Consider the following 26,633-nt stretch of genomic DNA (forward strand, 5'->3'; position numbering starts at 1 on the left):
TGAGGCAAACAACATCCTGGGCCCTATTTCACGAAAGGTGAATTAGGTCTGGCTTTAACACCTATCCTGGCTTAATTTAGCCAGGATTAGGGATGAATCGGTCTCATGAAAGCTATCTTGCCAGATTAGTTTAGCCAGTTCACCCTGGCTAAATTTATCCATGACTAGATTTCACGAAAGAGAATTGAAGCAATCCTACCTTAGTTACCATGGCAATTTAGCTGTGAAATTACCCTGGTTAGGAGCAGGCTAACAGCCAAGCTTACTTAATCCAGTGCCTTGTTCTTCAAGTATTTCCACAGCTAATTCAACACATGTGTTTGTATATGACCCTTTAATGACCCTGCATTCAAATAAAATGAAATCAATACAATAACATATAATCAATTTAATTATATTACTGAAATAGTGTGTGACCATGAATCATAATTGTGATTCATGACTCATGTGATATGTCATTGTCACTCTGTTAACACTATAGTTCATATTGTTTCATATATAGATGTTTGATAATATATTACAGATTTTTTTTATATTATAAAAAATGTCTTACATACACGCACGCACGCACGCACGCACGCACGCACGCACGCACGCACGCACGCACGCACGCACGCACGCACGCACGCACACACACACACACACACACACACACACACACACACACACACACACACACACACACACACACACACACACACACACACAGGCGTTTCCTTTCTTGCTTTATACATTTTAAATGAAATTTAAAATCTGGGATTTCATGATTCCATGAGCTGCTGCAGTGCTGCTGTTCAGCCACAGAGAAGAACGTTGCTTTCGTTTTGGGCTCCATGACTGGTCAAGTTCAAGGATTCTGCTATTGACTTTCATGGTCTTTTACAGGAATACGTGAAGCCTGGCTTTACTATCCTGGCTCGACACAGCCTGGCTTGACAAGGCCTAGCTCGACAAAGTCGCTCCTTTTCAGCCTGGCTTGGCGTTCATGGAACGGAATAAACCAGGCTTTGTCAAGCCTGGATTTGACTTAAGCCTAGGCTTATTTAATTCACCTTTTGTGAAATAGGGCCCTGGTTGTTGAGGGTTGCTGTCTCAATCATTTGTGCTGCAGATAGCATAGTCTACCCCTGAACCTCTGCCCCAAATATTTCACATTGGCCTGTTATAGCGCCACCAGGAGGCCGATTTTTGCAAAACACATTCTTCGATTTTACTCCTTCAGTCCAAACACACAGTATCATGTGATCAAGTGTCTGATGTGTCTGAGTTTTCATATTCCATCCTGATTGGCCAAGACTGGCTTCCAAAGTCTGCATGAGTGGTCCTGATTGATCTATAAATATGTATTTATCAATCTGATAAAGATATATTTCATTTGTATGTGCTTGTTCATATTTGCTAGCCAGCCTGCCTCTTGTGTGTCAGTTTGGTTGAACTTCCAAGGTCCCTCAAGCAGTGCCTGCAACTTTGTGTCTGATGGGCTCGATCTGGTATGTCAACAATATTAGATAGCAGGTTAATATCGGATTGTTTACTGTTTTGATGTCATGATGAACTTGGGTGCCAGGGAAACTAAGCAAGATGGCCACAGCTGACCCTCGCGTGATGACGGAAGGCATTAACCGATGTTATGTGTATAATACTATGTATCTCTGTTTACAACTTCAGAAGAATATATCTGGAACCATGCTTTTCCGACGCTTGTAAGATCTCTACTCTGGAATAAACCCAAATACTATTATAACTAGACGTTTCCTCCGTTTATTGATGCAATTAATTAATATACTGTCGGATATCATCGCAGCGATTCCACTCACCTCTGAATTCCAAACATTGCTACTGCCTGGCCCACAATAACCTACCTGGCCTGGCGCAGACCTGTGCTCCGAGGAGCACTTTATCTAGTTATTTTAAATTTTATTACATTTCTGGAAGACATTCAACTTTTAAATGAAAAAACATGGACTTGGTTATGTGACGATTGTGAAAGCCACATGACCTCAGACTTCTACAAAAATAATTAAATAAAACTCATTAACAGGTGAAACCATCATATTTTGTACATAATATTCTTTAAAGTGACTACTGATACATTTTGGGAATTATATTACACTGTATACAGTATTTTGCTCATAAAATGTGTACATTTGTGAATGGTCACATTTGTGACCGGTAGTATAACAGTTTCAATTGAAAACTAGAAAAAGTGCTCCTCGGAGCACAGGTCTCCGCCAGGTCAGGTACGTTATTGTGGCTTCCTGGTGGCGCTATAATAGGCCAATGTGAAAAGGGTGCCATTTGTTCAAGGGTTTTTCACTGCAATCAGACACTGCATTCATGATTTGAGGCATTTTGTTCCAAAAATGTGTTGTGCAAAATTAGACCTGCTGGTGACACTATAACAGGCCAATGTGAAAAGGGTGGCATTTCTTCCTTGGCCTAATAGAAATGTGCGTGTGAAATTTCACGGTAATCGCAAGCTGCGTTCATGATTTGAGGCAGTTTGTTCAAAACGGACCAATCCTGCAAACTTTGGAAGCCAATCTTAGGCAATCAGAATGGAACATTTTCACCAATTGCTATTCTGATTAGTGCCAATTCTTTCTCTGACAGCAGACGAGTACTTCTCCGTTCAGCCTCTGCCTAGTGGAACTTAAAAAAAAGAAGGGGAAAAAAAGGAAACATTTAACTCTTTCATGGCCTGCAGTCATGGTTTTTCTGGGCTGCATTTATTTTAAAACTTTTTGTCCTGTGTTTTGACAGGCCATATCAGCCGGGCCCATGATTATACCCGAGCAGGTCATCAGGAAATATCTCAATCCCAATTGCCAGTCCATTGAGATATTTACCAACCACCTTCAATGTAGCTATAGCTAATTTTATCAAGTAAGGTTTAGTGTAGCTAGCTTATTTTGAAAGAGCTTTTAGTGTAGCTCAGTTACTTTTTATGGAGACAAGCAGAATCATGGCCGATCTTAAATTAACAAACTTTTACAACGCTTTCTCTCTCCATTAGAGTCAGTTAGTATAATAGGTCAGTTACTTTATATGAAGACAAGCAGCTTGATTAATGACACTTGACACTTTTACAACTCTCTCTTCATTAGAGTCAGTATACAGTATATAACAGGCTCATAGGACTTTTTCTGAGGTGGATTTCCTACAGTAATGCTTGCTAACATAATGCATGGATAACCTTTTAAAAGTATGACATTCAGTACAGGTCTGCGGCCTGCTTTTTTTTTTTTTTTTTAATGTTTACAGTCCTAAATCTCTAGATTAATGCTAGGCACAACAATCTAGATGGCTTGCCCAGTGGTAAAGGTCAAACTGTATTATAGTAGACCATTTATTGTTTCCGCCAGGCCGAAAGGCATGGCGAGAGAGTATGTTTTGCACCCTGTCCGTCCGTCCGTCCGTCCGTCCTTGTGTCCGTCCGTGTGTCCTGTCCGTCCGTTAGCAGCTAATCTCCGGCACCGTTTGCCCGGTCGCTGCGAAACTGTGCACACACACTCCCTGGATGCCAATTCAGAACCTCTGCCGCACATTTTTCACATGGGCCTGTTATAGCGCCACCAGGAGGCCGATTTGTGCAAAACACATTTTTTGATATTACTCCTACAGATTTGATCCAAACGTCATGCAAATCGGTACACAGTATCTCTATAGTCTTGTGATTGTGATCTGTCTGATTTCCCATATTCCATCCTCATTGGCTAAGGTTGGCTTCCAAAGTTTGCAGGATTGGTCCGTTGTGAACAAAATGCCTCAAATCATGAACACAGCTTGCGATTTCCGTGAAATTTCACACGCACATTCCCACTAGGCCAAGGAAGAAATGCCACCCTTTTCACATTGGTATGTTATAGCGCCACCAGCAGGTCTAATTTAGCAAAACATATTTTTGAAACAAAATGCCTCAAATCATGAATGCAGTGTCTGATTGCCGTGAAAGACCTAAGAATAAATGGCACCCTTTTCACATTGGCCTATTATAGCGCCACCAGGAGGCCACAATAACGTACCTGACCTGGCAGAGACCTGTGCTCCGAGGAGCACTTTTAACAGGTGCTTGTGCACTGCAAGGCTATGATGACCACTCATCTAGTGTGTGTTGCAGGGAGACACAGACCCTCTGTGAGAAGGGAGAGAATCTCACACCCAGGCCAGATGGCATCACCTGAGGCAGGATGTTACCCGTCACGTATACTATAGTATTTATACTACTGTTACAAACTTTTTATTTCACAATGTATCTTTTGAAACGAAGATGACCTGCCCTCATCCAGGCAATACTGCTGAACTTAGGAAGGCCTTGCAATATCTGCCATCGTCAAACACATGTTGACATGTGTGTTGACAAAATGACCATCAATTGCTCCAAGCCCTGGTACAGTCAGCAGTCCAGACGGTCCCACTCAACCTTCCTACAACAGGTTTCTCAACTGGTTCAGGAAGTCAACAACTACTCAGACTCATCCTTGTTTTACTGTATACTCGATGCGGCTTCGATTTGAGCACAAAAGATTCCATTGTCCACGGTAACTAATTATTCCATTAAGACCATGACCAATCACACATGATATTCGCATTGGTGTTATGTAAGATGTAGACTAGTTAGACAATCTTGGAGGTACAAGTGACATAACTGGGCAAGGTTTCGGCTTGATCTGCCATTGACTTCAAGTATAGAACTAAAGTTGTGAAGTAAATATATAAAACGTGAAAAAAAGTTACTTAGCTGGCCTACTGGCAGCTAATTGAACGGTCCAGCGAGCTTAGTCCCAGACAGAAACACACAGATCCACTTCTAGATGGCTCTGTCTACTGTAGAGCAACGCTATAAAAAAAATATTGAATGGGGTACCTGGTGGCTCAGCAAGTTAGTTATAAAATAAATAACTGTTTTAGTTATTGTTGGGGTCTTCCTAATCTGTAAATATTCAATAATAATACAATAATTATAATAACAATAATATTATTCAGTCCCCTTTAGTTGATTTGGGGTATTTGTCATTACGTTTACATACATTACATCATACATTATGTGAGATTTGTCCTCTGCAGTTCACCCATTCTTACTATTAGGAGCAGTGGCCAAGTGACATTAACTTGGTGCCCGGGAAGCAGTTACAGTGTCACTGTGACACATAACTGGCAACCTTCTGACTATTGTAATCATTTTTGTTTAACTCATTGAGCCTGAGGTCTAGTGTTTTTGAGATATAAGTGTTTCTGTTAGATGCCACAAATAACCTCTGAGGCTCTTAAAGGGCCCAGGGCCTTCTTGGAGTTGATCTGCTTGCTGGCCTGTTCCTCTTTCTGCAGTGTAGAACGGAACGACGTCACTTTATCCTTAAGTTCAGTGAGGATCTCCATCTTCTGGCATAGGATCAGTTCCAGCTGGGTGGCGTATGAGTCCACATCATAACCCACCTCCTCTGTCATCTCCAACAAGACCTTCTCATCCTCCTGCCAGCGGGTTGCCTCCTGGAAGACAGCTCGGTGGCCTTCTATAACCTGTTCCTCCATCTCCTCCATCTGAGATACTGCCTCATGGAAGGTACTCAGCTGTGGAGACACTTCTTCCTCATTCTGTTCACAGAGCATTTTGAGGTCATCTCTGTTTGGCGAACTGCTCAGCCAGTCCCTGTTGGGTTGACCCCCTTCCATTACGTGGTTGGTGTCAATTGTCAGCTCCTTCACCCTGTTAGCATAGCGTAGCGTGTTGAGGGTATTTTCACATGACGTCATACCAGGGGATATTGTTGCAATCATGCACGTACGGGAGTTCTCCCCAATGAAGGAGTCTCTGAGGACCTGAGTGAGCTTGCTGGCCCTGAAGGGAGTGTAAGTCTTGTTGCGTCCCAGAGCTCTGATGCACTCCTTTAGTGCCAGCAGACTCTTGTTAATCTCAGCTCCCTCCAGGCGAGTCTTGCGGTCGGAACTGGACGTGTCAGCTCCTCTCTCGCTCCCAGCAAGATCGATGAGTGAAAACTTCCCGTGAACCATCATCCCCTTCCTCCGTAGAATGATCTGGAACACAGCGTGGCTCCGAGAAGAGTGGCTGTTGGCTGACGTCTGACCTGACGTTCTGCGGCTGTTTCCCGCTTCTATGAGTTTGAGAACATCCTCCACACATCTGACCTGTTTCTCCTGTAGTCCTACCACCTGAACCTGCTGTTTAGCATCCTCCAACACCCTTAGCTTAGATTTACCATTCAGCAGGTCAAACACCTTCCCACTGTAGATTTCAAAGAAGGTTGAGTATACTTGTAGGTCTAACTCCATATAGTTGGGTTTCTTCAACATGAGAAATACATCCCTAGCAGTTAATGCGTAGATTCCCTTGGCACAATCCTGGGTCTTTCCAGACATGTCTCCACCCATAGTATGTGTTTTTCCACTTCCTGTCTGTCCATAGGCAAAGCAGGTTGCCATTCCCCTCTCAAAGATGGTCTCCACTAGAGGCCTGGCGGTTAGCCTGTACACCATATCATTGGTTGTGGAGTCGTCAAAGGCGTAGTCGAATCGGAAAGTCTGGTTCTCTAGGTAGCGGGTCAGGTCCACCTTCTGTTTGGGTTCATGGACCATAACCACTTTACTGGGAATGGTGATCACATCCAGGTCCTTCATGGCCATTTCCTTCTTGTTCAGTGGACGCTTCCTCACACAAACACATATTCTGTGTTCTTCAATCAGGTCTGCTGAGGTCAGAGGTCTGTAGTCTAGACTGGCTCGGAAATCCCTGATCATGTACATGATCTCATAGTTAGGAATGGTGGTGTCAATCTCCTGTGCTCTCTTCTCTCTCAGTGCCTGCTGCTGTTGCCGGCGACTTTCTCTGTTCTCTTGTATTTTCTCCACCTCCCTCATACAGCTGGGCTTCCTCCTCGTGTTCGGAAGTTGTGTCTGAGCCTGTGATGGCTCTGCGGGCTGTTGGGTGGGGGGAGGATGTGCTGTTTCAGACTCTGGGGGTGGCCTGGTACGGTTTACCATCACTCTGTTATATCTGGATGAAGCGTCGCTCCCAGACGGCGTTATTGAACGACGTTTTTTTGCAATTTTGATGTGCTTTTTAATTATGTTTCGCATGTTTTTATAATACGCAAGAATAAACGTACATACACGTTAAGCATCGGTCTTTGGTTGGGGAAGAAGGTGCAGAACACCTCTACTACTACTACAAAGTAATTTTAAATGTATCTGGGTTAGCTTGGTGGTTGATTTAACTAGCAATAAGGTGCTTTATTTGTTCGGGTTGTTCAGAAAAAAAAGTCTGAACACACTAGAGGCAATATTAAAATAAATATCTGGGAAATTGTGCTGGAACAGTCTGAATTATGATGGAGAACACCATATATTGGGTTATTTTTTACTAAGCAGTATTATGAGTATAACCAGTATTTATATCGCCAAAGTCTCCCAAGTTGGTGCCCCATACAGCTACTCGTTGATTGGTCAGAGATGATGATGTCACAGCTGCTATGTTAGAAGGATCAAAAGTGTTGTCTTCATCTTCTATTTCATCACAAAGATTATTTTCTGAAATTATAGTTGTTATATATTTACAATTTTTCTGGCAACCCCAGGTTTAGTAGCACACGGGTCAAATACGTATTTTCTAATATTTCTTTCTAATATGGAGACATTTTGCAGCATAACATCAGCATACATCAGCTCAACAATATCCTCCTATAATTTGAACAAACCTCTGTAGCTCTGTAGTGCGTGGTGTCATGGAAAGCAGCCCGGTTCTCCTCAGAGACTGGAGCAATTGCTCTGAATTTGCACACAGCCATTGACCATTACCATCTGAACTTAACTGCGAAGCCCGTTTCTCAATTTCATCAAATCTCAACGTATTATTAGCGTTTATGTGTCAAACAATGGGAGATAACGTTGCCAGGTTTCGCGCGAAAAACAAGCAGCAAGGTCTATGAAAACAACGCAACAATTGCCCCTAAACCGCTTACAATAGTCCAACATGGCAACACCAATGTCTGTCACGCTGGGGGGGACGCGCGACAGGACCTGCAATAACCCCAAGTTTGCAACTACTTTCGCCTGCGCCCTTCACCGGGTATGGTCTAGTATAGTATAATTCACCAAATGTGTGTGTGTGTGTGTGTGTGTGTGTGTGTGTGTGTGTGTGTGTGTGTGTGTGTCACATGTGCCCTACGTAACTCAGAAAGCTTAAGGTGGTGGGGTGAAAAGACCCAAGAGTCTGCTCTGAGCATACAGTATTTCACGAGGTACTCATCATAAAGAGAGTTGTGTCCCCGTCCCTCAGTCCCCTTAAAAATGGTTAAATCCAGAACATTTATGCTGTGCTGAGTAGTCAACAGCCTACAGCGCCAAATAATAATATTTAGATGGAATGGGGCTCAAGTATTTACGAAAATCCCACAGTTCATTCTCAGTACCATCAAATATTAATAACATAAATATACTGTAAGCCGCATACATACAGGCAGGTCATTGCAGGTACAGCCAATGGTGATTCAGACAGGGCTGACAGAGTTTCAGACAGGATGGCAGGGCATCAGCAAGGACAGACAGGGTGGCTGGGAAGTGGAGCCTCTGTGGTGCGGGGAGTGCTGGGCAGCAGAGACAAGTCTATCTAGGCAGTGGAGTCAAGAGTTTGCTAGGAACAGGATTAAGTGCTGGCTAGTGTCTCCTGGACACTGGGCAGTGATGGCTCCTGGAGGCCAAAGAAATGCCTAGCAAAAAAACGGATTTCTCCATGTCTCCATGTCGGTAAAGATTATATTAGTATGAGTTTTAGAAAGTAACTTAAAAATAAAGTAAGGAGTAAGTGATATCATCACAAGTCAGGGAGAGTCATTACTTTTTCTGGGTAATTTACCCATACTAGAGAGTAGACCACCCTGGGAAATATAAAAATCTCATATCTTGTAAGTCTTGTTGTAATGCATTTAATGGGTTACAGCCCAATTAAAACACAGGGCAAAGGAGAAAAACAATTGTTATCTGTCACATCCCTGGTCTCAAAGACCATTCACATCGTCACTTATGTGATGATCGGTATATGTAAACAAGCATGGCAGGCCTCAAACCAAGACGTGTCAAAGAAATATGGCTTTAGCTGGCGCATAGACGGTTACAGTGATGAACTATGCAATGAGCTATAGGAACTAGTTAGTTATGCAAGTGAAATAAAATAACATTCACAGCTGGCAATCTGAGGTGGTTATAGCATTATACATGTTAGTATTGAGTGACAAATAAATAAAGACACTATTCTACACAGCACCATTGAGAAATGTTGAAGTTATTCTAAAATGCAGTAGAAATATCACTTAAACCTAACCTGGGTGCTGACTTGGGCTGCAGTACACCACAAGTGAGAAACACGGTCTGTACACGGCTGTGTCCACATGAGATTCACATTTATTGTGTCATAATTAAATGCAAAACATATTGTAAAATATATTGGTTTACCTTATGTGACACGTCACAATCAAATCAGCAAACATGAAAACAATGCAGTCATATTGTATTTCAGTCCTATTAGGGGAAGCCATTGACTGTGACAATACTGAATGCAAAGCAAATTCAATGCATTTTGGGATGGAGGGGAATTGAGCTGATTGCATTAAAATACGCTTAAGTTATTCATGCCAGATTGAAATACTATCAGTTTTGGGAGGGCTTTTGGGCGTAGTTGTGTTTTATGTCTTAGTGTCTGCCTGTGTCACAACCAACAAAGAGCTGATTGGACTAAATATTCTGATGATGTCACAGTGCTCCGAATCTTATGCACAATTCTCACCACCTTGCATTGGCATTAGGCATGGTAAGCCTTCCATAAACCTTCCATTTCATTGATTTAACATGATTCTTGAAAAGAAAAAAAGATGAGTTGAAGTTTTCCAACAGTAAAAATGTAGTAAAAGGAGAAAAAAAAGTGTTAACCACTAGGCCACTTTAAAGAGAGAGTGGGGGTGTCAATGCATTCAAACAGATCTGGGAATAAAGCCCAAAATGTAGGAGATGCTTTGGGATGGATTTGCACAACAAGCTTTTGAAAGAACAAAAAAACTAAACTGGTTGGTAATGCTTTACAGTAGGCTATAGCGCAACAAAATCTAATCCAGTGCATTATTGTGTGAATACAGCATTAAGACTGAGAACAATCTGAAATCATTCATACAGTATGTACTGTACATTTTCTTTGCTTATTATTATGTATTTGATTTATTATGTGGAATAAACAAAAGTAAACAACACTTAGGTGTGAAGGTGAAATGTGAAGTTGAAAAGTGTTCTAATCTACTGTATGGTTGCTAAGACTGTGAGTAATAAACATAGTCAAATAAATATGAGATTGGTGTTCCATGGAGAGGACTGGCAAATGGGCACAGGCATTCTGGCTACATTATATTCTTCATTATTTTTCACTCCTTAATTGTCACTACAAACCTAATACAGTGGCTACTATTATACAGTGTTTACTACTATCCAGAGTTTACTAGAGTTCATATAATAAAACAATAGGTGCTCCATTTTGTACTGTACAGTATGATAAACTCCATTTTGAAGTAAGTGTAAATGGAGTATATCGGCTATTTTTTTAAAATAATTTCAAATTTAGTAGGTTAAATGGTCACAGAGACTCACCACAACCAATCAAAATATTCTAATTCCATCCTCTTCATTCCTGCGAATAATAATAAAAATAACAATAAAAATAATAAATACTGTAGTGTATTTCAGTAATCTGATGTGGTGGGGACATGTTTAAACAGCCAGCAGCACAAATCGTAAAACTAATCTACTTTCTATGTCAATAATGTACAAAAACGGTAGCAAAGAAAACAAGAAGAAAATAGGCATATTTACTGCATGGCACTGTACGGGCCAAGCGGTCTAGAAGAGGGTTTGCGTGTGTGTGAGTGCGTGCGTCTGTGTCCGTGGCTAATCTTGTAAACCACTTGCCCGATGAGAACAACATTTTTTGTGCATGCTGCCAGTAGGTTAAGGTGGTAAATTCCAGAATATTTTTCACGGATGTTATACGTCATAGACTGGTCACATGAAGTCCGAGATCCACATGGAAGCCACGTCGTTAATTTATTTGATTAATATTGTTTATCTCTTTACAATGTACCTATTACCAGTTGCACCAGTGATTGCTAGTGATTCTAATGTACTCAGAAATCAAATTAAAAGCCTATTGCTGAGCCAACAGATATTTGTTCCTCTAATAATACAACTGTTTTCATTTAAAATTTGTGGTGTGCAGAGACAAACAACAAAATCCAACTATTCAACTATATTACTATATTACTTATATTGTGTATACAGTATATATTATGTTGAGAATGTGTATTAAGTTTAGTTTTTTTTTTTCTTTCTTTTTATTATGTTGCAAACCATTATGGGAGTCACTGGTGCAACTGCTATGTACACACACAATTTTGCAAAACAAAAAAGAACATTAAACAAGTTGTATTGAGAAAATCCACAGATTTCTTCGTGCTGTCTATATATTGATATTTTTGCACTGAAAGTAACGTGTTGTGAGCTTGTAGATCTGCTATTTTTGGCACGGAACACAGGCGTACGACCACTTATAAATCAGTCTATTTAGTGTGCTCACATTTGTGTTGCTGGCTGTTTTAAAAAAACGTGTATAGGGAATTGCAATGCCTGTGTCCGAGCTAGGAAAAGATCAGAGCTAAAGAAGCAATGATGATACAATCTTTGTCACTCCTCCTTTGTCACTGTCACCTTTGTCACTCCTCCTTTGTCACTGTCACCTTTGTCACTCCTCCTTGGTGTGACTCTCGTAACCACTGTTAACTGTCCAACCATTCAATGACAAACCTTTATTGGATGAAAATCGCCTCAGATCCTCTCTTCAGGAGACACGTGGAGCAGACACAACAATTTGTTTGAAGATGAAACAGACAAGGACACCATCACGGCAGAATAGGGATGCTAGGGTTCAAGTGCTGCCGCCACCTCACCCCAACGCAACCCCAGAGTCTATTTTAAGTGTGTTAAATGCAGAGAAAAGGCCTATATTTCCAATCCCACGATGCACAGGGCCAACAGCAGCAGAGAAGCCATACCAAGAGAGGGGGTGGTCATGGATGCTTTGCCTGAGGAGGAGGAAGAAACAAAAAAATCAGTAATTCTTCAAATAGCCCCATCATGTTACTCCATTATCTACTCAAAAGCATTACACTATATTCATGATACTATATTCAAAAAGGCAACATGATTACTAGCTCTTAAATTTGGTTGTTTTGTTAAGGGCGTAGAATAACGTAGAATTAAAGTGAGATTACGTTCTAATATTATTATAGTTATACTTATACTTACAGAGTTATTGTTTAAAGGTAGGGTAAGTGATTTGCTTTAAAATAAGTATTAAATAGCTCTATATTCTGATAGTACTCATTGCTATAGAGTGTTTGTTCAGTATTAGGAGTCTCCTTGTCTCTCCACCTCTTTATTAAACAGAAAATGCATTTTCGTTTCAGTTTCAGTTTCATTTCCAATTTTATCCAACCAGGACAGAGAACTCAATCAGGATACAGATTAAACAAGTGAAATTGGAAGTGATGACACTAAGAAATGAGCAGACAAAATTGGAACTGGAACACTATACAAATTAAGCTTAAAAATTGTTACTTTCTCCTGATTGGCTGAGATTTTGACACCTACCGAAAAATGTATTTTCTGTTTATTAAAGAGCTGGAGAGACATGGAGACTCCTGTTACTGAACAAACACTCTATAGCAATGATTACTATCAGAATATAGTGTTTCAACCTTTTAACAAAATACTTTTTGTTTTAACCCAAAAATATCACTTACCCTACCTTTAACTAAGATAGATACCAAATTATACACTATGGATGCATTTCCTCATTATCATGGAATAATATGGGCATTAAATATACCATTACCATGCCATTTGGTGAACAACCCAGAGAAAATACTTAACAGAGCAAAGACACTTTAGGAGACTATGTCCCACACAGTGGGGAAAGATCTCACAAAGAGATTGTTTGCAACCCGAATGAAGAGCGGTTTCACAATGTTCTTTTTTTATTGAAAGACACAACTGTGAAGTTGGATTATTATATTATCATTAAATCCTATTTACACTTCGGCATACAACGGCATCGCACAAAAATAGCAAAAATAGCCGATCTACAAGCTTGTGTTGTGAGCTCATAGTTGTGTATTTGTTGGTATTTTTTTAATCAATTATTTTATGTCAGATTCAATTAATTAGTTTGACTATTTGCAACCTTAGTTGGTTGTCTCACCTAAAAGCTTAATCATCCTGACGGGGCCATCTCCTCCCTCATAGCGGCCGCGCACCATCATCTCATAGTCCCCTAGCTGGGGCATGGGGAAGTCCATGAAGTGCCAGCCAGTGATGTAGACCTTGCCATAGATGTAGCCCGTCTTCCTAAACATCACCTGGAACACAGGGTAAATGGACCTCATTTCATATTCTGTGAAACAGTTGTTCTCAACCTTTTTAAGTTCAAGGATCCACAGTTTGATATGCATAAGGCCACGGACCCCCATTTGATACCACATTTTATGTGGTTTTAGTACTTTAATGAGATTCCATCATCTCTGGGACCCCAATCTACACTGTAAAATATTCACTGTTAATTTATCTCTGAGAGTCTACAAATGGACCTGCAAGGCTCCATTTGGGTTGTCCCCATTTTGCGAGGGGATTTCTTTTTACGTTCATAGTTTACGTACAAATAACGTCCTGTGCAATTTTAGTTTGTTGCGTTATGATGCCACAATTACAATTGTAATTGTTTTACAAGGCCTAAAAGGAAATTATGTAATTTCTATTTAATGCAAATCATTAATCAAAATTATTTGTATGACAATTTAATGTAAACAAAAATGTTATGATCGTGACAGCCCTAGTTCAGACAATCTATAAAGCTAAGCTCTCCATGCTTACCTTGTAGTACAGTGGGAAGGAGATATTACCAAACCAGTCGTAGTGGAGGTGGTCCCACCACACGTACAACCACATTCCTGTCCAGCTGATCCACCTCCACACCCTGGGAGCTTCAGGTGGTGCTGCAACAACACAAAACAACTTGGATCGATCACGGTTCCCAGAGAGCTAGCGGATTTTGATCACAGATCCATTCATAGTTGTTCTCGACAACTTATGAGAACTCACGTTGAAGCTGTTTTTCCCCATGAAAAGATGTTCTCATTTGTATTCATTTTAGCATGTAATGATGTTTTCATGTTAAATAGTGGTGATTTGAGTGGTCTTACGTGGTCTCCTGGTGAACATCTCGCAGTGCTCACTGGGGGGTCCGAAGCCCGCTCCGTTGTAGGCTCGGACCTCGATGAGGTAATGGGCGTCTGGACGCATATTCTCCAGTCGTGTCTGGTTTGCCGTGGATGGGACAAAGATACGATTGGCTCCGGGCTCTGTGTCATCATACTTGACCCAGTATTTGACCTGGTTTGAAAAGAATGGGGTTGATCATCTCAGATGTTGGTCCAGTGTCACTTGGATCAAATGGTTGTCGCTGGGAAAGTGCCATATTTTCAGGGATGACTACTGAGCCAAACAAAGGTTTATGTAAGTCAACTCAATTGAAGTAGACATATTTATAAAGCATGACAACCAGAGTTGGCCGAAGACTACAGCTGTACAGCCTGTGAATGAGTGAGTCAGGCAAGAGTTATTAGACAGTGTCCATACCTGATACCCTTCAATGTATTGCTGTAGCCCTGTATTGTGGTCTACCACTGGCAACCACCATACCAGAGCTTCATGGGAGGACACTGGCCTGGCATAGACATCTGTAGGAGTCTCAGTAGGCACTAGAGGGGGAGAAGGAGGAGGAGAGAGAGAGAGAGAGAGAGAGAGAGAGAGAGAGAGAGAGAGAGAGAGAGAGAGAGAGAGAGAGAGAGAGAGAGAGAGAGAGAATGAGAGAATAATAACACCAATCACCGTGCCAGCCAATTTCATACTCTCTCCCTCTCTGCCCAATGTGTCATGGCCATGGAAGAGCGACGTTGCTTTGGAATAAATGTATATTTGATACACAGAATGATCACCCACACATTGCTGGTTATAGAGAACTTTAAATTGCAGCAATCTGCTTGTGTTCTGGATTAATCAAACGAACTCTGGAGCCGCACTGGGGCGCCGAAACATTGGACACTATACCCGACGTTTGCTTATACGCTGTAGCTTTTGATTGCCTTTGAATAAAACCATATTTGACATAATATCGACATAATTATCACCCACATGTTGCTGATTATAGAGAATTCTACATTATTGTAATCCGTTCATTATTTCCTGGGCAATGGATTAATGAAACTGAACGGCACGAATGGCATCGCATGACGCGTGCCACAAATCATTGCTTTGAATAGACTATCATCTTATATAAACACAATTGACACAAGGAATTGACATTCTCACTAATGCCAGGAAAATTAGAATCACAGTGATAAGTGGAGAATTAGGAGAAGGAGACCTCTGAATGTTGCGCCATTGTGTGCCCAGATCGACTCCTGACATGTCCATTGCAGGCGCGCGCTCTACCAAATGAATTTGGCACAGCGGGTGGTTTCAGAATCCACTATATGCTCTTTCCCAAACGTATGTGGGCAAGATATACATTTTAGGGAAAGCGCAACAACACGCCCACGGGCACACCTCCGGGCGCAAATAACGGAGTCGGCATAAAGAATAGCGGGTATAGCAGTCGCAAGATACCGTTTAGGGACAGTGCCAGCTACCTGTGCATAATTCACAGGCAGCGGGTAATGCCAGCAGGTAAGGCACCGGCGAAAATAGGGCCCACAAAGCTATATACATTTACCACTATGGCCATTTTGGCTTGCATATTTATTAGTCTTTAATTAATGATTAGTTAAAACGATAACAGTGCATGCTTCAGCCTGCCTGCTGGCTGCTGCACAAATGTCTTGCAATCACATCACCACTGCAGTGCAGCGCTCCCCCCCCCCACACCCACACACACACACACACACACACACACACACACACACACACACACACACACACACACACACACACACACACCTCTTTATCAATATCTAAGCTATACTGATTATAACATTGGTACAGTTAGTTCTGTTCATGAAGATAAGGCTACTCACCACGTTAGTCATGTTCCTACAAACAACTCCATTATTATCATCACTTCCAGTTGATAACATGTCAATCGACAGTATCCTGTTTATCCATTGTACCGAGTTTTTAGTTGTAATTTGGAGATTGAAAGTTCTGGCTAGTCTTGCATGGTGATGGGAACTCATAGCCTACTGTTGTATAGCCTAAAGCCATGCAAACTTTACTAAATAACAAAATGTGTCTTCTTGGACAGTCAGTTTAGATATTCCCAATTCAATGTGTTTTGTTTGTCTTTTAGTGTTTGAACGAAAGTGAATAACGTAAGCTACTTATTTTAAAGTGTTGTTTAGTAATAATTAGAAGTTTAGGGGTTGTAGTATCTATGGTAGGGAAAACAGTGCAAATTGCTAGCATAATATGCCCTCACCTTCTCTTGGGTAGTAGATGACCTGGGTGAGGCTGTATGGGCCTTCTCCCTTTATGTTGAATCCCTTGACCTTCACCTGGAACTCGCGGACCTGGAAGTCCTGATTTGTGATTTCAAAATCTTTTTCTTTGACCACGAAGCGCCTGGTCTCGGGGTCCGAAATGGTCTTGTACCACCAATCGTATGAATCATGAGGCTTGAAGGCCACGACGTAGCCGAACTTCTTGCCGGAGAAGTGCCATGGCTGCATTGGCTAGGGGGGTTGGGAGGAGACATACAAGATGAGAGTACAACAACGATCGTGTTTTATGAGTTTGTACACCTCTACTTCAATGTGCCTGCTATATTTACATGCTTCTAACTGACTTGTATATACAAGTGTATATGACTTGTGATATATATAAAAGTGATATTGTAGTAAACTTTCTAAATGACACAATGAACAATGGATGTCCATGGTTTATATGGTTTTAGTGCTTCAATAAGATTCCAAAGCAATGTAGAGTTACAGATACAATATTATACAATTATATACTATATTGACAGATATAGCTGCTAGCATCATTACAGGGGCCAAGGAATGCAATATGCGAAACGCAATAACGCAATAACGCAATAACGCAATATGCGCAATAAGCCATGCCCACAATATTCATTGGCTCATGGACGCTTCCTTTTTTCACATACAAACTTATCTTCAACTGGGATTTTAGATAATGGTCCATAGATTGTGTGCAGAATGTTTCATGCAGATTGCTGAAAAATCCCAGGACAAGTACGTGTTTAAGTGTTTTTCAAACTACTCAAAATTGTGGAAAATCTAGGTTTCTTTCAGTGCTATTTGACATGACCCTCTACAATACTGAAAAGTTTCGTAAAAATGGGACTCCGCATTTATGTAGTTCGGGGCCGAAAAATAATTTCATAAAACGGCAATATTCATTGGCTCATGGAGGCTTCATTTCTTCATGTACAAACTTCTCTCCAAGATGGATTTTAAATATTGGTCCAAAGTCTGTGTAAGTAGAAGAATATAGAAAAGTAGAAAAATCCCAGGAGAAGTTTGAATTTAACAGTTTTTCATATAATTCAAATGGTGGAAGATCTAAAGGTCTGAGGTCAAAGTGGCAAAGTTATTCCTCATGAGGAGACGCATGTAATGAAGTTCCAAGAATGTAGGTCAAACGGTTCATGAGCTATGCCTGTTCAAAGTCATTTTTCAATTGAGTGCTATTGGCGCCACCCTTTGGCCAATGGTTGTGAGTTTCGGCATAGACCTCAACCATATTGCCAAGTTTTGTAAAAAACAACAACAAACACGATTAAGCCAGAACTGCAAAAAAACGCAAAAGACGACAACTAACAAATGCAAAGGTGCCTTCGCACTTCGTGCTTTGCCCCCTAATGAGACTTTTTCCCCCAATATTTTGATATCATTCATTAAACTATATCTATCAACATATTGCCCGCCCTATATTGAGATCCATCGATAGTTAATTAAATATCATCCCATAATGGTTAGAAAGGCCCTGGGTTTAATCCTCACTTATCTCCTTTGATCAAGATGCAAACTCAGGAAATGTTATAGGCGCAAATGTTCCTAAATATACATTTCGTATAATTTATAAACATTTTAAATAATGTTCAGAAAATGTCAAAAACTTTCTAAAATGTTCAATAATTTCAAAAATAGCTCAATAGTCCACCTAAGCTCACAACACGTCACACGCATTGTGAGCTTAAGTGGTTAATCAGTAATCACTGGTCTAACAACACCATCTCCTCATCTCTTAATGAAATGACCTTGAACCAATCAGCTCACAAGATGAATGAAGGATATAACATGGTTTATATAAATATCAATTATGCGTGTTAGATTTACATTGAAACACTTACTGTCCAAGTAATGAAGATCTCACCATTTTTACCTCCATAACCTGCTACGTCAGTAGGAGCCACCACTGGAGCTGTTAAATACATTTTATGTTAGGCTAATTCATATTTTCTCTACCATCTAAAGCATGCACACACACACACACACACACACACACACACACACACACACACACACACACACACACACACACACACACACACACACACACACACACACACACACACACACACACACACACACACACACACACATTTGGGCATGAGTCTACTTGAATTTTATTTTTTGTTCTCCAACCTGAGGCACTCATATACCGTAAATGTTTATTTGTAATTATTGACCAGCAGAGGTATTAGAGGTCAAAATCCACAGATTGTATGACAAAACCATTGTTAATTTACATAGGTTGACCAATCATCCATTGAAGAGACACCACTAAACTTCATCTAAATTCCCGCCACTGGGGGCACAATCTATCCACAACAAGTACTGCCCTATCATCATGCTAGTGATATTGATTTGAAGTCATATCGCTCAGCCCTAACATTCAGACACACAGACATACCTGCAATAATACTATACACTGTTAGATCAGTAATTCAGTCATTCCTACCGCCATCCCAGGTTTTGATCTTGAGAGAAGGAATGCTGGCCTCTCCAGGGCCGTACTGGTTGTGGGCGATGATTCTGAAGTGGTACTCCATCCACGGGTACAGGTCTATCACATCCGCCATCTCCACATTACCGTCCAGAAAGGCGGGGGCTGATGGAGACAGGAAAGTAGGGCTGCAACTATCGATTATTCTCTAACTTTTTTTAGCGGCGCTAGCCGCTCTATACCTTTAGGTATAGAGCGGATATTAGCCCTCTATACCTGGCTTTTGCGTCAACGTTCTGATTGGTCAGGCTCGCCAAGGTTCTGATTGGTCAGGTCCGTCAACGTTCTGATTGGTCAGGCTCGCCAAGGTTCTGATTGGTCAGGTCCGTCAACGTTCTGATTGGTCAGGCCCGTCGAGGTTCTGATTGGTCAGGTCCGTCAACGTTCTGATTGGTCAGGCCCGTCGAGGTTCCGATTGGTCAGGTCCGTCAACGTTCTGATTGGTCAGGCCCGTCAAGGTTCTGATTGGTCAGGCCCGTCAAGGTTCTGATTGGTCAGGCCCGTCAAGGTTCTGATTTGTCAGGCAAGGGGACTATCAAAGGCGCCGCTACCTTCACACAGGTGTGATTTTTGATTAATCGAATAACCAAGAACCGTGTTTTTTTATGTTTTAATCAACAAAACGAATGGATTTTCCATACTTATCGTACAATAGTGTCGCACAATCGTGTCACACAAAAGTAGTGAAAATAGCCGATCTACAAGTAGACAAGTAGCTTGTAGACCAGCTATTTTAGCAATTTATGAACATTTTTGGATATTTTGATTATTAGCGATTATTAGTATTCGATTCTTTGTTTTATAATTGATTAAATCAATTAGTTGCAGGGTTGCAGGCCTACAGGAAAGGGCAAGTAAAAAATCCATACGTTTTTAACATTATCATTATGCTTAATATTAGTAGTAATAGTAGTTAGTAGAAGTAGTAGTAGCACTAGTATTAGTAGTAATAGTAAAGGTAGTAGAAGTACTGTAGAGGTATAATGTGGACAGTTTATAATTGTACTACTGTATTTGTCATTTGGGCATGATGAATAAACCATCAATTGAAGTAAAGATTATTGATTTGGAACTTGTTATGTTTATGGAGTTATGTAACAATGTATGTATCAATCATTGTCCATGTCAATGTCAGTAAGTCATTCAGTTTTTGTGTTATTTGTGTGATAGAACTTTGAAGAAAAAAAAGAAAATCAACTAACAAATGAACACAGACTTAACTCTGATAAATACAGGCCCTCATTGAGAGCATGCACTTGAACTACCTACACAAAAAGCCAATGAGCTAGTGGTGTTGATGCGAACTCACTGGTGAGAGCGTCCTTCCAGTCATCTTCATGCAGGGCCCAGAAATGCCTGGTCTGGATGGTGTAGTAGAGGATGGGGCTGTTGTGGTCTGCTCCTTTACTCCACGACAACTTCACCCACTTGTCCCCGATGTCCTCAATCTGAATGATTCCGGGAGGTCCGGGGACACCTGGAACACAGCGTGAGTGGGGGTGAGAGGGGTGTGAAAGATGGATGGATTGAAATATGGAAAAGAGTTGAGTATAACCAGAAATTATACATAACGCAGTAAGACAAGAAAAAAGAAGACATTGTATGCCAATAAAATGTCTTGGGTCACCTGCCCCAGCCTCCTCCTATAGTAGCATTTAGTTTTTAACTACGTCAGCATGTCTTAATTTCTTTTTTTTTAAAAGATTTTTTTTGGGGCTTTTTATACCTTTGTTTAGAGAGGGACAGGGAAAGTAGGCTGACAGGAAATGGGGATAGAGATGGGGGGTGACATGCAGCAAAGGTCGTCGGGAACGGGAGTCGAACCCGCGACACGCTGTCAGGCTGGCATTGCAGCCTAGGGTGCCTGGACCGTCACGCTACAACCCAGGCCTAGCATGTCTTAATTTCTGTGTATTTTTAGTTCCTGCGCTGAGACGAAGGTCCTCTTAATCTCCGTTACGTTACAAAGCTTCAATAGGGAAAATGCCATTTGATACAGAGTAAAACATACAATATTGCACATGAATAATAAGTAGGAGAGAAATAACAACAGGGGGAACAACAGCTGCTTTTATTGTTCTGGGAGGGTTCAATCAGATAGGAGGGGGTGGGAATATATTGCAGATTTACGTTTGTGGGGTTGTTGTGGGGGTTTAATTTGGGGATGTAGTTAATATAAACAGGTTAAGGGTAATTGGAGGGGTAGCACCTGAGGGTGGGTATTATAAAAGGCAGATCTCTGAGTCTGTGCCAGTCCACAACTGGTCAGGGTAACAGGTGTCTGAGGGAGATGTTTTTATTGTCATAATAATGCGATGGACTATGATTTTCTAAATAAATGCCACAATTTGGGTTTGTGATACCCTGCCTCTGCCTCCTCACTTAGTATGGCCATGTTGTCATTCTAATAAGTGGAACTTGATTTCAATTTTTATATATTATTATATTATATACATTTTGCGACCCCCTTGAGGAAAGCTTCCTGGCACTGACCTACAACCTTGAGGTCAGTGTTGGCAGTGGCATTGTCCACCACTGTCTGGGCTGTGCAGGTGTAGCGACCCTCGTGCCACACCTGGACGTTATTGATCATCAGGTCACCAGTGCCTTCTCCATCCTGAAAGAGAGAGAGAGAGAGAGAGAGAGAGAGAGAGAGAGAGAGAGAGAGAGAGAGAGAGAGAGAGAGAGAGAGAGAGAGAGAGAGAGAGAGAGAGAGAGAGAGAGAGAGAGAGAGAGAGAGAGAGAGAGAGAGAGAGAGAGAGAGAGAATGAACAACAAAGTTTACATGGTTGGTTGCTAACATAAACATATGGCGGCTCAAGATTCAAGATTTGTATTTTTATTGTTACATCTTATACAGTACGTGTACACAAAAAAAGTATTTGGTTTTGGTTCCTCAACACTGTAGCAGTAATAACAATATCAAAAGAAATATGAATGAATAGCAACAATAGTAAGAAAAATTGCAAAGTATGTACATTAATCATAGCACACACCTTCTAGCAGGTGCTTGAAGGTGTGCTATCAACTAGACCGGTGCCCTTAAAGCTTAAATGCCAATTTTTTTTTATCTGGCATCCTACTATTTATTATATTAATGTGAAGCACTTTGGGCTACATTTTATGTATGAAAGGTGCTACACAAATAAAGTTATTATTATTACATTAATTATAATAATAATAATTATTAAATGCATCAATGGATATAAATGTATCTAATTAGAAATTCCTAAGGGCTGGGGTGGTGCCTGTCAGCGGGGAGTCTTGAATGGCTACCGCCGCTACGTCTTCATAAAGTGTTTTCCTGCTTTTCCTGTACAACTCCATGAACAAATGTCGTCTTCTTTTAGGTAGCAATCATTATTCCATTCCGCAATCGGCATCAACACCTGATACAGTGGCTTCACTACCTCCATCCCATGCTGCAGAGGCAACAGTTGGACTATAGAGTGTACGTGATTAACCAGGATGGCGTGGGGACGTGCAATAAGGCCAGATTGATGAATGTACGGTTTGTTGAGGCAATGAAGGAGTACAATTATACCTGCTCTATTTTCCATGGTGTGGATCTAATCCCTATTAATGACCGTAACCTCTATGGCTGCTTTAGTACGCCCAGACACCTGTCTGTGGCTATTGACAAATTTCATTTCATGTTTCCCTACTCAACCTTATTTGGAGGGGTTGTGTCATTGTCCAAAGAACAGTTCTTGACCATTAATGGCTTCTCAAACAACTACTGGGTCTGGAGCGGTGAGGATGATGACATCTACCAAATAATGAAATCAATGACGATCTTTCGGCCTGACATGGTGACTGGGTGGTACAAAATGAAACTTGCATAATACACTTAATCCCCAAAGAGTTAACAGAGAACTCCAGAGAACCTCATGGACCATTGAAGAAGACGGGATCAACTCCCTCACATGCACCATGAACAAGGTTGAGAAGGATAGACTTGACACATTTATCACTGTGGATGTTGGCAGTCCAAAATAGATTATCATCTATTGAGCCCACGCTAATGGACAGTGGAATCAAGCAGTTTTCCAGTGTTTTTCTTTTTCTTTCTGTTCTCCAAAGATTAGTAAAATCTCCTTCAGACTTCAGAGACATGGTGACATAATTAAAGGTTTAGGTTTGGCCATTTAAAAGGTCATAACCCAAACAGCCTTTAAACGATTGACACCAAATTTGGTGTGAGTGCCAAAAGCCACCAAAGCCAGTATACTGAGGTGTATGAGGTATATCTAAGCATGCCTACCTATCAAAACTATGCACACTCATCATATATTTATGAAATAAGTTCATTGTGTTAACTGTCTTTTAACTTTTAACTTCTGAATAGGTCTAAAGAGAACCACCTCCCACAATGTCATGAGTTAACCATTTTAACCCTGGTGTCCCACAATGGAATTACATAAGCCTTCTACATTATTGTTTTTACCCTTGGCATTCTTTCTTTTTGAGAAGCATGTCTGTCATGTGTTCTCTTTTAAACCTAATGTCAAATCAAATCCCCATTACGGCATGTAATTATTGGTGAAAATTTAGAAAACTAAATATGAAAAATATCCAATTTTCTTTATTGTGGTTAAGTGGCTAAGTAGATGTGAAGTGTATCTCCTACCATGAGGCGCTCATAGTGCGGCCACTCGGTGTCAAAGTCGATGACTCTGTGGTCAATGGCCCAGATGAAGACAACGTCCAGCATGGGGTCATAAGAAGCAGAACAGCTCAGGATCACCTCCTCACCAACCTTGGCGTACGTGTCCTCAGGAACCACCGTGAGACTGGTAGCCTCTGGAGATATATATTTTTTTGTTAATTATTACTATTGTTAGTTTTAGCTATAATTTAACCGGGAAGGTTAATTCAGAACCCGTTCTCATTTACAACAACAACCTCAACAACCTGGGCTGATTTAGTGCTGGGCAATACGGGCAATTATATATACTGTATACGGGATGGGCATTTGACCTTTTTTTGTAAACGTGTAGCCTTTGTAATGTGGACAGTTAACAACTTTTCACCATCTATGACGCCGTCAATAAATAAGGTTCTATGTCCTATATGTGTGTGCAGTTCAGCCTAAAACATGTATAACATACAATAGGTTTATATCTCATTCTGTACTGCGTTTTTCTTCTCTTCATATGTTTTTTTTTCTTTTTAGGTATTGTATAATATTGTAGGAGAAAAAAATATAGATTACATTCAATTGATTTGTACCATTAACTCTTTCACTAACAGACTTATTTCTGGCTGCGTGCACCCACTGCCAGCGATTCTTCGATTTTCTTACCTTCTGAAGTAGTCACAGAATATTTATCTCCAGTATGATCAATCCCCTGATGGTTGCTAATCACAGAGGGCTTCACTGTGCTTCCGCGAAGAAAAAAAAAAATCATCGCAACCTCCTGTTCGCTTTTATACGCCTTTGAAAATAACACGTCTCGGACAAAAATACATAGTAAAAAAAAAAGTACACAGGAGCCGAGATACAGGATTTTTAAGTAATAAGTTAACTAGGAAGGGAATGGAGCAGTAAATCTCCGGATCGCGTTATCTCTGGTTCTGTGAGAAAAAACTTTTGTTTTTGTCGTCATAAGTCGTCCTTGGCAGCCGGGGCGTTATGACGATGTCTCGTCATAAGTCGTCCTTGGCAGTGAGAGAGTTAATATTCTATTTATTTCTATATAACATAATTATATATATATATACAGTAGATACATCCCAGATGATCTCACTAGTCTCATATCACGAAACACACGCACGCACACGCACACACGCACACACACACACACACACACACACACACACACACACACACACACACACACACACCCCCCCACACACCCCCACCTGTGATGGTGAGGGTACCAGAGCTGTTGGCCTTCCCTCTGTCATTCTCTGCATAGCAGGTGTACACTCCCTCATCGTTCTTAGTGGCATTAAGGATCTCCAGAGTCCCATCAGACATGATGGAGATCCTGGAATAGACAAACAATGAACACAGAACATAGCCTTTACTTCGTTAGTATGGTAATCTTGTGTGTGTGTGTGTGTGTGTGTGTGTGTGTGTGTGTGTGTGTGTGTGTGTGTGTGTGTGTGTGTGTGTGTGTGTGTGTGTGTGTGTGTGCAAACATATCTACAACAACAGTGCTTCTTCTGGCAGTATTGGGGAGAAGAACAGTTTGCCCATTGGACAAGAGAAGTAACAGTTTGTTCGTAGGTCTTGGTAAATATTCTATCAAGAATGCTGCAACCAGTTCTGCTTTAGCCTCCCTCCACTGATTTCCAGTGAAATTTTGAGCCGATTGTAAAATATATTTCTTATCTTATAACCCCAAATGAACCGAAAATGCAGGCCGAGACAGAGGTTTATTTGTTGTCCCTCAATCCAAGCTGGTAACAAACAACGATAAGGTGTTGTAGATCAGCTATTTTCACCAGTATGGTACAGTTGTACTGACCTTGAATTGTTGAACAGCAGCTCTTTACCCTTCTTCCAGGTGAACCGGGGTCTCGGGGCTGCTCTGGGTTTACATTCAATCACCACCCGGTTATCTTGAGCTCCAAGAAGCTGCCTCTTAACTGGATTAAGCTCAAATGTAGGACCATAAGCTAGAAAGACGACATTTCAAAATGCACTGAGGACTCAAGTTGTAAAATGCACGTCTTTCAAAATGTAACCTTGTATATTCCCACATACCTTTCCAGAGTCCCTGATCAGAACCTTATTTAAAGTATGACATACTATAAATTAATAAATATTAATGCTACTGTAAATCAGCATGAAAACAATTTTCCAAACCAAATTTTGAAGATGACATCAGTCAGTATTTGGCTCTACCTAGCTTGTATATTCTACCCAACATCTTGGTAGGTATAAAGCAATTTTGAGCACCTTGGGAGACCAGGCAGCCACTGTATGACTAAATGAAATCTATTTCCATGGATTGGACTACATCTATTCAGTGTCAAATGAACCAAAGAGAATGCAATTTACTGTGTTGACTTACCGACCACTCGCAGCTCTGCATTTGCATATTTGATTCCCCAGAAGTTTTCAGCAATACATTGATACATTCCAGAGTCGTCAAATGTCAAACTGGAAAATTTCAGCTCTCCTTTTCCATACTAAAACAAAACACACAGACCAAGCAAAAACAGGAAGAACGTTTTTTTTATAATCTCTGTGGACTATTAGTGGACAAAAACTGTGTAGATCACACACAGTGGGCATCACATTCAACAGTTAAAAACATAAACACAGGTACAATAAGACTAAATGCCCTATTTTGAGCAGGCAGATTAATTGGCACCAGGTGTGCAGCAGATGAGCAAAATCCAGAGGTAAAGTGGCATGTTTTTGATGTTGTTGCTTGGCATTTTGGGCACTTGGCATGCACTGATGAAGGAATGGAGGTGCAGTAGGGGGTGTGTCGTTTGCAATTCAGCAACGTACTGCAATTTTGGGGTCTACAATGACCATGTAA

General features: G+C 40.9%; 1 protein-coding gene and 2 pseudogenes across 3 annotated transcripts in view; 1 reads left to right on the forward strand and 2 right to left on the reverse strand.

Moving 5' to 3' along the window:
- Nucleotides 1-5,267: 5,267 nt before the first annotated feature.
- On the reverse strand, nt 5,268-6,999 carry LOC311039618 (kinesin-like protein KIF2A; annotated as a pseudogene). Its single transcript has one exon. The product of its transcript is annotated as a kinesin-like protein KIF2A (transcript).
- Nucleotides 7,000-9,090: 2,091 nt separating this feature from the next.
- Nucleotides 9,091-26,633, reverse strand: part of cntn1b (contactin 1b) — a 33,111-nt gene continuing 15,568 nt past the window's right edge. Inside the window, exons 11-24 of the mRNA XM_084050506.1 lie at nt 26,157-26,274; nt 25,608-25,758; nt 24,997-25,124; nt 23,762-23,934; nt 21,625-21,748; nt 20,441-20,608; nt 19,087-19,236; nt 18,476-18,546; nt 16,580-16,832; nt 14,743-14,864; nt 14,307-14,496; nt 13,978-14,099; nt 13,310-13,466; nt 9,091-12,131 (exon numbers count right to left, since the gene is read on the reverse strand). Coding sequence (XP_083906632.1) covers nt 12,049-12,131; nt 13,310-13,466; nt 13,978-14,099; nt 14,307-14,496; nt 14,743-14,864; nt 16,580-16,832; nt 18,476-18,546; nt 19,087-19,236; nt 20,441-20,608; nt 21,625-21,748; nt 23,762-23,934; nt 24,997-25,124; nt 25,608-25,758; nt 26,157-26,274 — 2,010 coding nt within the window. The 3' untranslated portion in view covers nt 9,091-12,048. The remainder of the gene's footprint in view (nt 12,132-13,309; nt 13,467-13,977; nt 14,100-14,306; nt 14,497-14,742; nt 14,865-16,579; nt 16,833-18,475; nt 18,547-19,086; nt 19,237-20,440; nt 20,609-21,624; nt 21,749-23,761; nt 23,935-24,996; nt 25,125-25,607; nt 25,759-26,156; nt 26,275-26,633) is intronic.
- Nucleotides 21,941-23,130, forward strand: LOC311040043 (beta-1,4-galactosyltransferase 1-like; annotated as a pseudogene). Its single transcript has 2 exons — nt 21,941-21,964; nt 22,482-23,130. The product of its transcript is annotated as a beta-1,4-galactosyltransferase 1-like (transcript).

Source organism: Gymnoscopelus microlampas (genome assembly GCF_963454915.1).
Source record: "Gymnoscopelus microlampas genome assembly, chromosome: 23".
Taxonomy (NCBI): domain Eukaryota; kingdom Metazoa; phylum Chordata; class Actinopteri; order Myctophiformes; family Myctophidae; genus Gymnoscopelus; species Gymnoscopelus microlampas.